Raw genomic sequence first — 14762 nt, forward strand, 5'->3', positions numbered from 1 at the left:
TTTCCCGGGCTTGTGTAGTGTAATGTATTTGCTGCAACATATACATCCATTGAACTTTAACTTCCCTCCGTATACAAATTAGACCCTCTGTTTGCCGAATTAACGCTAGCACAAGTTTGCCAGTGTTCGGCGCCCTGGAAGCAACTTCGAATGTTAGTGAATTAGTGTTGTCTGAGCAAATTTTCACCTGGCAAAGTGTTGTGCTGCCTGTGAAGCCGTCGCTGGCGAATTTCGCCGCTTAGTAAATTTGCCCCACTGATTCATGTTTTTCCATTACAGTTTTTTCTTAAATCAGAAAACATCCGGATTGTGAGTACATTTGAGGTATAAAAAACCTCACAAACCTCTAAAACTCGACCTTTGATAAATAACCCCCTTAGTGTAATGACCTATATTTATATAAAATTATGTTTGTTTACATTTTGCTATTGCTTGCCATTTTAAGTGAGCGTTTCAATGTACTCTAGATTTTCTTTTGTTCTTTGTTGCATCTTCTCTATTGTGAACATTACATCTCGTCAAGGCTAGCATTCATACTTAAATGCAGTGAAATACATGGGCTGACAACTCATCTCAAAAGAAAAAAATCACTAGACTTTTGTATTTTCTACTATTGGACACATTAGGAAGCCTTTCTAACAGTCAGAATTAATCAGTTCTTGAGGTGAAGAATAATAGTTAATGATACCTTAGACAGCCCTACTTCTGTTAAGAACACAAGGAAAAAATGGAATCCATCAAAAGAGAGAATAATTGTCAAAGATAGAATTTTTGCTGATAACAACATTCTTTAAAAATGTTTAAATATACAAAATAATAAATGGTCCATAATTAATGCCTTGCACAAACACACAAAAAATCCACTTAAAGAAATGATGCTTGGTGTAAGAATATAAGCATAATGCTGTTGGTACTAAGGCCATATACGACTGCCTTGTCAATAAAGAGAAAATCAGCTTTCTTGACAAGGTAAAAGTAAAATATTTGTATTATTTAGCAGAAAACAACATACTGTTATTTCAATAAATAGTTAATGACATTTGGTGTGGAACCCTATACACAATTGTGCACAGGATTGTCCTGCCTCCGCCCCAAATATATTTGGTCGGAGGCAGTGAGGGAGGATGGGGATTGGAGTGCGCCGGATCCCTCTGAAGATTTTTTTGCAGGGAGGCCCAGCACACTCTAGTTATGCCATTGTCAACAAGATTCCATTTTTGGCTTCTATGAAGAACTCACTCACAGTGAGCAGGTCAGATGTCACCACCATTATCCTTTTATAAGCCATCATTTAATGCACTCTAATAATTATGTTTTGTGTAGCAGTTTTGCCTGAAAGTAAGATAATTAAATTGGGATTGGTATATTATTCTACCGTTTCACCGGGTGAATAAATTAGCATCACTAACAGAAACATAACGGTCTTTAAATGAGCAAAAAAAAATAAAAATGTGTAACCTGTAAATCAATGAAAGGTTGTGCCAGAATTGTGACTTGTAGTTCTGTACCCTGAACTCTACTGGGGGTTATTTACTAAACTCCGAATACCCGAAAATACCCGAAATCTGAAGAATTTGTGATTTTTTTGTGTTATAATAGTCTTTTAAAAAAATCACGAATTTTTGGGAATTTATTAAACACCGAGGGCTAAAAAGCCCGAATATAAAAACACGGCATCTCAAACTCGACGAGGTTGCATAAAAGTCAATGGGAACAGTTTCACAATGTTTTCGGAGCTTTCGAGGGAAAATTCATGAAAAAAATGTGAAAATCTGAGCTTTTCCCGCAAAGGTAATTATCGGGAAAATGCTTAAATAAATAAGCATTAAAAACCCGAGCGGCTTAGATCGGAGTTTGTAGCAGCCAATATTGAGATAAATTCGGACCTTGATAAATAACCCCCTTGATGTCCATAATCTCAATCACTAATCAACCTTGTTTTCAGCATATCTTCAAGTGCAAAAAAAAAAACACAGAGTCTATTATAAAGGAACATTGATTAATAAATAAGGGCTATTGTGTAGTATTGGTAGTGCTTCACAATGTCTATGGAAGTAGTCTGGAAATTCAGAGCAATTTTACACTGTCTATGAAAGAAAATGGGTTAAGTTGGAGAGATGTGGCTGTTACCATAGCAACACAAACAGGCCCCCTCTTGCCTTGTGATGAACTGAACTGTCGATGCTTATAGATTGGCTACTGCATGAAATAATGTAGCTTAGGAAAGGAGATGGCATAAAACACAGAAATATGAATGACACTGTTACTTCAGCCATGGATATCAGGGATTTTCTTGTAAATCTATAATAACTGAAAGCACAGAAGTTCTGAATTAATATGGAGCCAGGCAATCATTTTGTAACATTGTCATTTTGCATATACTCTGGCAAGCTCACCGTTATTGATGTTATGGTATATTTATTGTATGGCTTTGTTCACGGAGCAATTAATGTGCAATGATAAAATGATAGTAACTAAACAAATTGAAATCTGTACTAAATTAATACTAGTTTAATCTAATTTAATAAGGCATGCAATATCTGAACAAGCATTATAGCACAATAAAGCCATTCTATCTCCTTTAGCCTCTTTGTCCTTCAGTCACTGATTGTTTCAACTACTATTGTTCCATATTAGCGCTTGCTCACTGATCCTGCCTCTCGAGGGGAGCCTTTGCCTACACAGCACAACATTACAATGGAGACACTCACTAAACATGAGGCTTTTGTGTCTTTTACTTTTAAGATAGGAAAGCAATGGGCATGGAAATAATAAAGCTGCACCTTGTCAGCAATTCTGATTGGCACTGGCCCATTTATGAATATGATCTTCCATATGAATTTATATTGTAAGATTTATTCTGCTGTTATAAATGCTAAAATGTGGCAAGCTTTTCCTGCACTATATAAATGACTCCTAAAGTGGGAAAATGGATTACAAACACTGTTTATGAGGAATTATCATCTGTTTTATTTGTGTAAAAGGTCATTTGTCCCTGCACTTATATATTTCACATTTCAAATAATGATTCCCATAGGTCTCTATGATCATGTTGATATTGCTTTTAACCCTTCTATTGTGTTTAATGTTGTGTTATATTTTTGTGTCCAAAGGTGACTGGAATTGGACTTAATGACAAGAGACTGTAATTGTCACAATAATCAAGTCCTTATATAAAATAGCTTAAAGGCCTTGTTTTTTTTTTTTAATAAAACACAAATCAATATATTGTAGGGATTTTAATATGGGGCCTGTAGTTTCTGGAGGATTATATTCCATAAATTTGCAGCATAAATTTGTCTTCGCAGTAACATAACTAAGCAGGGTCAGGCCCGGGTGCAGGCCGCGCAGCCGTGTCCCCCACCCCCTTCCAGACACAGTTTTCCATGCACCTTCACATAGGGCTCCAAGGGGGTGCAGGCCCAGGTGCACCCTTGGTAGTTACACCCCTGTGTCTTTGGCCCTCTTCTATTGAAAATCTAAAGAAAAAACTGCAGTTGCCAGATCTGGTAAAAAAGGGTTACTGCTAACTAGTAAGAGTACAAAGACCTCAGACAGAAGTTAAAAAAAAAAGTACTCAGTAATTTCAGGGACCACTTCTGTTCAGGCTCTGGCTGCATTCTCCACTTCGTGCCTGAAAAAAATATATAATAATAATAATAATAATAAAGGTGCAGTATTTGTGTGCACACCACTAACTGACTTGCCCAACTGAATGACCTATATGTTACGGAGGCAGGACATGTAGATGGCAGGAGAGGGGATGCCTATCGTAAATAGAGTATGGTTTAACAGCCTCTAGAAACCTCCTATAGCCTTTGATGACTGGATTCTGGATGGTGGTATTTTTGACCATTCGTCCCTACAAAATCTCTCCAGTTCAGTTAAATTTGATGGCTGCTGAGCATGGACAGTCTGCTCCAATCATCCCATAGATGGCCATTTCAGAATATTGTTCAGAATAATTATCAAAACCCCTGTGGAACTTCAACTTTGTGACTTTGTGACTGATGCTTGAAATTTATCCTGAAGAATTTGTTGATATTGGGTTGAATTCATCAGACCCTCGACTTTAACAAGGGCCCCAGTCCCTGAACTAACCACACAGCCCCACAGCATGATGGAACCTCCACCAAATTTGACAGTAGATAGCAGGTGTTTTTCTTGGAATGCGGTGTTCTTCTTTTCTTTTCTGACCAAATAACTACATTTTTATCTCATCAGTCCAAAGTACTTTGTTCCAAAATGTTGCTTGTCTAAATGAGCTTTTGCATACAACAAGTGACTACTGTTTGTGCCGTGAGTGCAGAAAGGGCTTCTTTCTCATCACCCTGCCATACAGATGTTCTTTGTGCAAATGGAGCTGAATTGTAGAACGATGTACAGATACAGACCTGGGTTTTGCAGCAACAGTGCCTGTGGCCTTCCATTTCCTGACTACATTCCTTACAGTTGAAACTGACAGTTTAAACCTCTGAGATAGCTTTTTGTAGCCTTCCCCTAAACCAGGGATGTCCAAAGTGTGGCCTGGGGGCCAATTGCGGCCCGTTTTCAAATTTACACCGGCCCTCAGCCTCAATCATGAAATTAATAATAATGAGGCCCCCTAGCACAGTGCGATCAGGAATCCCTTAGCAGTAATATTAAGGTACATTAGTAAAATGATCTGCCAATTACTGGTATGTACAGACGCGCTGCTCTCACATACTTCTTTAGGGCTGAAGGTGTCAATAGACATACTGATGTGCCAGTACAGTAAACTAAAGAAGTATGGCGTCACTACGTGCCAGTATGTGTCTATTGCTATCACCTTCAGCACACAGGCAGCAGTATAGACCAAATGGCAGATCATTTCACTAATGTGCCCAAATATTACTGCTACGATTACTCGATTCCTGTAATTTAATGTTAATGGTTCAAAGAATGTTGGGCTGAATGGTCGGCCGCCACATATTTTCACCTCACCAAATCTGGCCCTCGTTGCAAAAAGTTTGGGCATCCCTGCCCTAAACCATGATACTGAGCAATCATTGTTTTCAGAACTTTTGAGCATTGCTGTGAGGATCCCATGCTGTCACTCTTCAGAGGAGAGTCCAACAGAAGCACAACCTGCAATTGGCCACCTGAAATACCTTTTCTCATGATTGGACACACCTGCCTATGAAGTTCAAGGCTTAACAAGCTAATCCAACCAATTTGGTGTTGCCAGTAATCAGTATTGAGCAGTTACATGCATTCAAATTAGCAAAATTACAAGGGTACCCAAATTTTTGCACAGCTGGTTTTTCACATTTGATTTAATTTCATACAACTAAGGGCGAAGTGGCTAACGCTACAACGCTTACAGAGGACCTGGAAGATGGATGCGTAGAACTCTGCTGGAAGAATCTGCGGCAAGGGGTAAGTATGGAGTATGGGGCATTTCCCTGGGGGGGGGGTAGGGGGGTCTACGTGGGGTGGGGTATGTGTTATTTTGCCAAAGGGTTTCCTTCTCCTTTAAATAAGAAACCATTCCTGTTGTGAGTTCATTCGAGGTTTGATAAAGGAGTGAACCACCCCTTTAAATAAAGAGGGGAAAATTTCAAAAGCTAAAGAAGAATTGAATATGTATGGTAAAACAGCTTCATATTTATATAAAATATCAATATGCTGATTTTGATATGTAAATAAATAATGTGTAGGCTATTTCTTTACCTTTAAAGAAACCTAGTTAGATACAGCAATCCCCGCAGCACCACATCAGAACTATATACCCAGCCCCTAAACTTCATATACTCGGATCCATACAGAACGATCTACACCCTCCTTGTTTCTTTCAGTGGGTATTAATTTGACATTGCTCCAGTAAACCTTTCAAAGATATTTATCTTTTGCTACATACTCATGCACTCTGGCAAGCTTCCAGCTAAGTTATAAAGAAAATAATTGTAAAGGTGAACCTTTAGGGGCATATTTATAAACTTGTGAAAATAGAGTAGGTCCCAGTTGTGGAATTCCCCAGCTTTTTGTTCACTTCTATATTTGATAAATATGGCTCTAAAATACTACAAAAGTACACAGAAGCTGTGGAATTTGAGTGGTCAGTGCTTAGTGATGTACAACGTAACTTGTGTTATGTGACTCAACTAAACTTGTGGATCATAAAAATAATTATGTACCCCCCTTTGTTATAAAATATAAGGATATTAGAAATTACCTTGGAGTACTATGTATACCTGTATAAAAGCACTGAGGCTTCTGCCTCGTGCCTTTATAGGGTCATAGAACTCCTCTGTGACATATAATATGCTTATAATACACAAAAGCCATGAATATCCTGTAAATTATATCCTTATAAACGGTGAGTTCTGATGTCATCAGTTATAAACGGTGAGTTCTGATGTCATTTCTGTCACATGACTCATTGAAATTTGTGTATTATAATAAATAAAGTACCCCCAGTTGTAAAATATGAGGATATTAGAACTTACCTCGGAGTTCCATGACCTGTATAAAAACACTCGGCCTTCGGCCTCGTGTTTTTATATGGTCATGAAACTCCCCGGTAACTTATAATATCCCTATATTTTACAAAAGGGGGTACTTTATTCACTATATATTTTCCAATAGAGGCACATTAGTCTCTATATAAATAATATTTACATATGACATATAAAATAATGTTAAAGGGGATCTTGAGCAGGCACCAGCTTTTGTATTTTCTACACCAGAGAGAAAAAACAATTTTTACTAGTAAAAATGCAGTCCTGGAATTTCCTGTTTTATTATGTTAAGAAGGAATAATGCTCAACTAAGTTCATATTTGGATGGGTGTAAATAACAGTAAGATCAATGGAAGTGGTTAGTTACATAAATGTTTTCTCTTATTCTTAGAGGATTTCACGTCAAGTAAAAATAAGTGAATATAGATAATATTGGGAATCTTTTGTTTCTATGCAGACATATCCAGTATTTCGGCACATTAGTGAAATGATCTGCCTGTGTGCTGAAGGTGTTAGCAATAGACATGTACTGGAACGTACTGGCACATATTGCTGAAGGTGCAATAGACGTACTGACGTGCCAGTACAGTTAAATAAGGAAGTATGTGAGAGCAGCGCGTCACTACGTTCCAGTACGTGTTTATTGCTAACACCTTCAGCACACAGGCAGCAGTATAGACCAAGTGGCAGATCATTTCACTAATGTACCAAAATATTATTGCTACGGCTATACAATGCTTTGTTTAAATGAGTTAAATTATGTTAATGGTTCAAAGAATGTCGGGCTGAATGGTCGGCCCCCACACATTTTCACCTCGCTAAATCTGGCCCTCGTTACAAAAAGTTTGGACACCCCTGCCTTAGGGTTTGCAACACACAACACATTATAATTGTATTTTATTTGCTGGTGCCAGCATTAAGTATGAAAATGTAACATTTGTATTTTAGTTTCTATAGATGCCACATGTACTGTATGTATATTATACTATATGTAGATATTGCTACTTGAGAGTGAAGCACTGTACAGCATAACTATAAATTAATAGAACAAACAGGGTGTCATTACAATAAGTACAAATAAGTACAAAATACAATAAAATAAATACAAAGTACGGTTACAATAAAGATGAAGTGCTTAGTGACAAGGAGACAAGAGGATGGAGTTCACTGCCCCGTAGAGTTTACAATCTGAATGGAAGGGTAATTTACAGACACAAATAGGGGATATTATGTGCTGTAGATTACAGTGGGTAGCACTGCCATATAATGTGCCAGTTCCCAGTTCATGACTTATTGATCCTCAATCCCCCATTCCCTTCATTCCCAATAATTAACACTGACACCAAAACTGGGTGGAAAGGCCACAGCTTAATTTATTATACATGTTACCGTAAATACCTTCAACATCCAAATAATTAACCACCCATACATATACTTAAACAATCTTACAGTTACCAAACCTGAGGCTAGTTCCCAACACGCCCACTTACTTTGGTAAAATGTCTACCTCTTCTCCACGACCAGCCTACTTATACCCTCAGTTACTCCTCCCATCACTCTACCAACTACAATCCCCACAATTCTACACCCCCCGTGAAGGCCCTGATTCGTCCCTGTCCCTTAACCCTTCGGCTATGCTCCCAGGGGCCCTGGAGTTATGCACATGCTCCAAGAGGTAGTCTTTGAGTTTAGTTCTGAAGAGACTGAGGGGGGGATTCTTTCCTGAAGAATTCAGGAATGGCATTCCAAATATATAGAGCAGCAAGACAGAAGGGTTTGGGATAGGAAACAGCATTAGTAGTGGGGGGCACAACCAAGTGGTGGCTCTGAGAAGAGAGATGGATCTGGCCAGGAACATATAATGACACAAGAGATGAATGTAGTTAGGTGCAGAGGAATGAAGGGCATTGAAGGTTATGAGGAGGAGTTTGTAAGTTATTCTTTGTTTTATGTGAAGCCATCATAATCACTTAAGCAGGGAGGAGTCTGTACCTTCTTAGATGAGAGGAGGAGAATTCTGGCAGCAGTTTTTAATACAGACTGTATTGAGGAGATGGGAGTTGGGGAGGCCAGTTGCAATAGTCTAGTCAACCTCTCCTCCTCTGTCATTCCCTGCACTGGCTTCTCTTGATACTTGCTCCTCAACTCTTCTCTTATTACTTCCTCAGATACTCGCATTTAAAACTTTGCAAGGGCTGCACCCCTCCTCTGGAATTCTCTCCCACAGTCTGTCCAACTTTCTCCCAAACTTTCTACTTTCAAAAGATCTTTTAAAACACACTTATTTATAGAAGCCTACCCTCACTTTATTTAGCTACCAAATGCAATTCCATATGCTACATCTCTCACCTGTATATTTCTGATCTTGCCCACTCCCACACCTTGTGTGTCACTCCCTTCCCTTTAGACTGTTAGCTCTTTTGCACCGGGCCTTCCTCACCTTTTGTACCCGTACTGGTTTTTATTTATGGAACTCTGTATGTTCTATGCATGTAATTCATGTGATTTCTTTGTATAAACACGTTTATTTTACAGCGCTGTACAATATTTTGGCGCTCTTAAAATACATGTTGATAATAATAATAAACTTGAACTAAGCATGTGTTGATTTGTGACAGGGACCCCATATTATAAAGTCCAGTAAAGCAGGAACTGATGTGAATGATAAACAATTTCTGTAAATTTGTCTGGGCTTTTTAAATGTTTAATAATACAGAAATAGAAATCGCTTTGGCTTGTTGATCACCCTAGCTGGTCTCCCATACTGCTCCACTTGGTCCTGACTCCTTCCTTTGTTCAGTAGTGATCAACAGCTGCAACAACAAAAGAAAAACTGGTCAGTATGGTTTCTTTGTTCAGGTAGCATCTCCACAACCTTTAAGCCCACCCAGTTTCTCCAGCTCAATCTTTTTTCCAGCTCCTTTCCTTGTTCTTGTCCTGCAAGGTGAGTCTATTTTTTAGAGCTTCTTTTGCTCTTGCCTACTCTAGTTCTGTTCAGGGTTTTTGAACCCTCTGCCCATTACCAGCATTTGTTCACAGACTGCTGCTTTTCTCAGTACAGCCATTCTATTCCCTGGAGTGTGGCTGTCCTTCTCCTTCAGCTGTTGTTGTTTTTCCGTAGGATGCTCTCAATGGTTCACAGCTCCCTCCCCCTCCACTTGTGGGGTAGAAGCCATGCTCTTTATTAAGAAAACCAATAGAGAGCTCTGTGTTTGTCCTGTCCATTCTGTGAGGGTGTAGGGGGCGCTGCCACCCGGGATCATCCCCACCCCTGTGTCCGCATGCGCACAGTGCAGGTGCACCCCTGTCCTCTCACTGTGAGATGGTAGAGCTCAGATCATTTGTCCCCTGGGCAGTAAGTAATTCATTTGTGCTTGTCCGGACGTAGCTTCTGTTTGTTGCTTCTTTTGCTTGCTTCCTGTTGCACGACATGCCCTTTCTAGTTCTACGGCTTCCATTGATGATGCGGGTGTGTTGTCTTCATAGATATATATATATATATGTGCTTGCTACTTTCTTCTTCCATCAGTCAGTGGTTATCTTAGATATCTGAAGCCTGAAGGAACGCTCATAATACACTGCCTCGCTTTTCAATTGAATGGAGCCTCTGTTCGTTACGAATCCAGATCAATACATTCATGCTGTGTGCAGTGGGGGCAGGGCTCTTACAAATAATTCACGGAAGGACCCATGTGCACAGCTAGAATGTAAGCACTGCTAATATTCCATAGGGGTTGCATTTCTTTGGATGGGAGCTACACAGCGAGTTCTACCATTGCCGCTCATAGAACTAGTGGTGTCCAGCCATGCAGTCCTCCAGCTGCTCTTCAGCCTACTGTCTCCCTGTGCTGATAGTGGGAGTATTTTTACAGCTAATACACATAGGCTGCTGTAAGTTGGACACTTTTTTTTCTAGTTCAGCAATTTTGTTGGAAAGGAGTTTTGTAGGTGGATTTCTTTTTTAATTTGGAGGCTATATAAAGCAAGGAGGTATACAGTATCATGTATGTATAGTTTATTTGCAGAAGGTTTAAATAAAATGAGTTTGTTTGGGTTTTCTACTATGTTATATTGTAACATTTGCAATGAAGGCCTTTATTGATGTGCAACTGCTAAAGCAGATTGATATGCAAGATCATCAAATTAGAAGGTCAGAGGTGGCTAACTAGGTTGGAGGTCATACAGCTCATTTTCAAGCAGTCGGTTTATTTTTTTCCAGTGCTGAACATAAAGTTTGAAATATTTAGTGACGAGGCCTAGATGTTTGTTTTCCATGTAAACACAGAAAATATACTTTTTTTCAAATTGTGATGCAGTTTAGAGTATAGACTCCACCTGCCTCTTCCTATTTGAATCAACATATTAATTTTCATTCTGTATAGTTGCATATTATTGTGACTTTTGCTGTAATTGTTTTTGGAAATACACAGTAGGGACATTGTCTTTTATGTTATGTTATGCTGTCCAGCTTTCTACAAATTGATGTTTAATTTGACACTTTTTACTGTTTAACTTATTTCAAATAAAATAAGTCACTACTAAATAAGCAGTGATGCAGTGACATGTACATGGAATATTTTCTGGTGAGATTTTATATTGCAGTTAATGCTGTCTATGATTGTTTGGAAATAGTACGAGAGTGATGAGTAGTTTTCTATAAAATAATTTCAGGCAGTGATATGGTGTGTCACTAATCTGATTTTCTATTTAAAAAACTGCTTTTATTTTTAAGATACTATATCCTTTTAATCACAATTTTTGATTTATATTATTTCTGTTTTGTATGTTTACTACAGCAGCAGGGGTTTTACTATCATTATATATTCTGAAACCACAAATTGTCCGTTACTATCTCATAATCCCCAAATAGTAACTATATATATATATATATATATATATATATATATATATATATATATATATATATCTATATATATATATATATATATATATATATATATATATATATATATATATATATATATATATATATATATATATATATATATATAGTTACTATTTGGGGATTATGAGATAGTAACTTGAAAAGACTTTTGCTGCATCTCTTTTTACACATATACAGGTGTGGGATCTGTTATCCAGAAACCTGTTATCCAGAAAGCCCATCTCCCCTAGACTTCTTAATTTTAATCAAATAATTAAAAATTTAAATAAATTCTTTCCCTTTTCTCTGTAATAATAAAACAGTACCCAACTAAGTTAAAAGTAATTAGAGGGAAAACAATTCCATTGGTTTTAATTAATGTTTAATAACTTTACGTTATGGAGATCCAGGTCCCAAGCCCCAGGTCCTGAGCATTCTGTATAACAGGTCCCATACTGTATGTATATGTGTATATATATCTATATATATATATATATCTATATATATATATATATCTATATATATATATATATATATATATATATATATATATATATATATATATATATATATATAGATAGATAGATAGATAGATATTGGTGGAGTTTTTTTGCCTTCTACTCCAGTATAAGAAAATCTTTATGGGTTTTTTTTTTCTAACCTCAATATCTATGCTCTATGTGCTAGTATCTTATATCATTCTTCATACCTCACAGCTAAGGACACTATGTCCTTTGCTAGCAAACCTCGCAGGGTGGTTAACTGTTGAATAGTACACTGGCACATAGCTCTTAACGTTAAAAACAAAAGTCCACAAAGATCTTATGTCAGAGCCGTCCGCTGCAAGACAAACAAAGACTCCACTGGTAATATCCTATTTTGTCTGAAGGGGGCGGGATGAGATTCCTAAATTAAATCTGGTTTAGGATCTAATAATTTTAGCAAAATTTGGATGTTTTTTATTTACTCTTCATCTTAGTTTCTGTACAATTGCATCAGAACTGGATATATATATATATATATATATATATATATATATATATATATATATATATATATATATCTATCAGTAAGCTAATATAATTAAATTATTGGACAGAAATGTATTAAAAGATAGTTTCTCAAAATATAAAAGTGCAGTATTATAATAAATATTTGTATTTGCATCTATTTGTATTTAACATCAGAGTTAAAATGCTTTTAATTGCACAAAATTCTAGAATAATAATATAAATGCTTGCTTACTAGGAATGAAGGTTTGATTCAGGCAAAAAACATGTTAATCACTTAATTTAAAAAACTATGTCATCTAGACTATATCAAATAATTTGCATATTAAGGCCCACTCATTGTGTGCCTGAAATAAAAGAGAAACATTCTTTGCAGTTCTATCATGTTTATGAAAAGAGCTTATTGTTGTTTCTTTAGCCTCATACTTAACAAGTAATGGAGATCACCTGCTCCAAAAGTAAAAGTTAGTTATAAATTAAACGACTCTTGTTTTCTTTATATAAGACAAAGGGACAGATTTATTATAATTCAAACTGGGGAATCTTAAATTACCTTCCAGTTTCATTACATTTGTTGACAGCAGGAAAGTCTAATAAACTGGCACATTTATCAAAGCATTCACTGATTTGATCAGTGTCAGTTCATCAGAAAGCATTAGAGTGCTTTTGACTACTTTGAACAGCGGAAATACATTCTTTTATAGGGATGTTAAAGCTCAACAGCACTACTAAGCACTAACACCCCACCAATTCCTTGAGCTCCAGGTTAATAATTAAGCAATTTGAAAAAATCTTACACAATTAAGAGCTTATAAAATCTTAAGCGATTAAGGTATTTTTTTTTCTTTTGTTCTATCCATTCAATTTCTAAATCAGATTACAGAGATGATTTGTATATGATATATAATATTTGCTTGAATAAATTATTTTAAATATTGTGTGCTTATATTTAATAATAGTAGACCTTCATATTATTCTATTGACTGCTGAAATAAGCTTTATAGAAACTTTCTGTGATTTTTTTGTTAAATGTGATTGCGCTTAGTATACACACACATTACATATATACATACCTACATGCTATGATGGTTTGTAAGTGCATAATAATGTTTGTCTAGAAATAATTTTGATGTGTTTGTCATTATCATCAGTATGCTGATAACAAGGAATTGCTTTCAATAAAAAATGTTGCATAACGGAACAGTATATTAGTTAATGTGGTTTGTCATTTGCAGAGCAGGAAGGAAAGGAAATACATTTTAATTTGATAAAAACATGATTTTTTTCTGTAAACAAATCAGTATCTCTTAACTGTAGGCAACCTAGATTAATCTCGATTAAATACCAAAATGTAAGTTATTCTTTCAAGTTTCACAAGTGTCTTTTAGAATACTTTGTTTGCTACAATACGAGAAATCCTTTCTAACCTCTGCTCTTTTAAAATGCAAATGTAAGACATTTTATAACAACAAACGTGTATTTGTTTGGAAAAGTTGTGACACAGAGCATAGTTTTAATTTGGTTTAAATTGATAAGATTTTAGGAAATCGCCTAACTTTGTTAGTAATTTCAGCATGAATTGCATTGCCTACAGCACTATGCCAACACATCACTTAAATTGTAAGTAAAAACTGTACATGAACTGAATTTTATTATTCAAAAAGTGTACAATTATTTTCAGCAGGGGAAATTTTGGTAAGAAATTATATATCTTTCTCTTTTACAGACATTGAGGTGAATTTTGCAATTTTTTTATTTAATTTAAAACATAAAGAAATTCTCTGGAGGACGAAATAGTTAATAAAATGAAGAAATACGTTATCCTTTGTTTTGGTATTTATCATTAGATTTTTCTTAATAAAATGTACCATTTCTTTATTCATCTTTATATAGCTACATAGTAATAAAGGCTTCCGTCTTTATCAAATAATACTTAACAGCAACTTGTTAAATTAACTTACATGCACACCCAATGCAGTTTTCTGTAAAATTGAATTGCCTGCATAATTTTAGTTTCACAGCAGTTTAATATTTAGAAAGTACAGATAGTTAATACTGAAATGTATTAGAAAACACAGACTCTTACAACTATTTTTTCTGTAATGCCCTCTAAAAGATCGTTTCAGTAAATTGAAATAAAATACACTATCCTTTTTTCTTATTGGACATTTAGATATTAAATAATGACATCAAATTTTAGTTCTGATATGCTCAATAAGTGAGAGAATTTTTATAAAAAAATAATTAAATGTCACTCGAAGTGTGACTTTTCTTATCAGTGTGACTAATATAGCTTTAATATCTACACTTTGAAAAAAAATAGGAATGCAGTGCATTGGCACACGGTTTAATTACTTAATTAAAATTCAGGTAGTACAGATGTAT

The 14762-nt window shown here is 35.9% G+C and overlaps 1 protein-coding gene and 1 long non-coding RNA gene across 4 annotated transcripts in view; one reads left to right on the plus strand and one right to left on the minus strand.

Annotated features, from left to right (window-relative positions):
- Positions 1-9210: 9210 nt before the first annotated feature.
- Positions 9211-9635, minus strand: LOC108716856. Its single transcript, XR_001935773.2, has 2 exons — positions 9506-9635; positions 9211-9295 (listed from the first exon to the last, which is right to left on the minus strand). It is a non-coding gene; the product is annotated as an uncharacterized LOC108716856 (long non-coding RNA).
- A 70-nt stretch (positions 9636-9705) lies between these two features.
- lin28b.L (lin-28 homolog B L homeolog) overlaps positions 9706-14762 on the plus strand; it is a 100924-nt gene continuing 95867 nt past the window's right edge. For all 3 annotated transcript variants that reach the window (XM_018263361.2, XM_018263363.2, XM_041563008.1), the window contains exon 1: positions 9706-9837. In XM_018263361.2, coding sequence (XP_018118850.1) covers positions 9805-9837 — 33 coding nt within the window. In that variant the 5' untranslated portion in view covers positions 9706-9804. The remainder of the gene's footprint in view (positions 9838-14762) is intronic.

The sequence above is a fragment of the Xenopus laevis genome, chromosome 5L, assembly GCF_017654675.1.
Source record: "Xenopus laevis strain J_2021 chromosome 5L, Xenopus_laevis_v10.1, whole genome shotgun sequence".
Lineage (NCBI taxonomy): Eukaryota > Metazoa > Chordata > Amphibia > Anura > Pipidae > Xenopus > Xenopus laevis.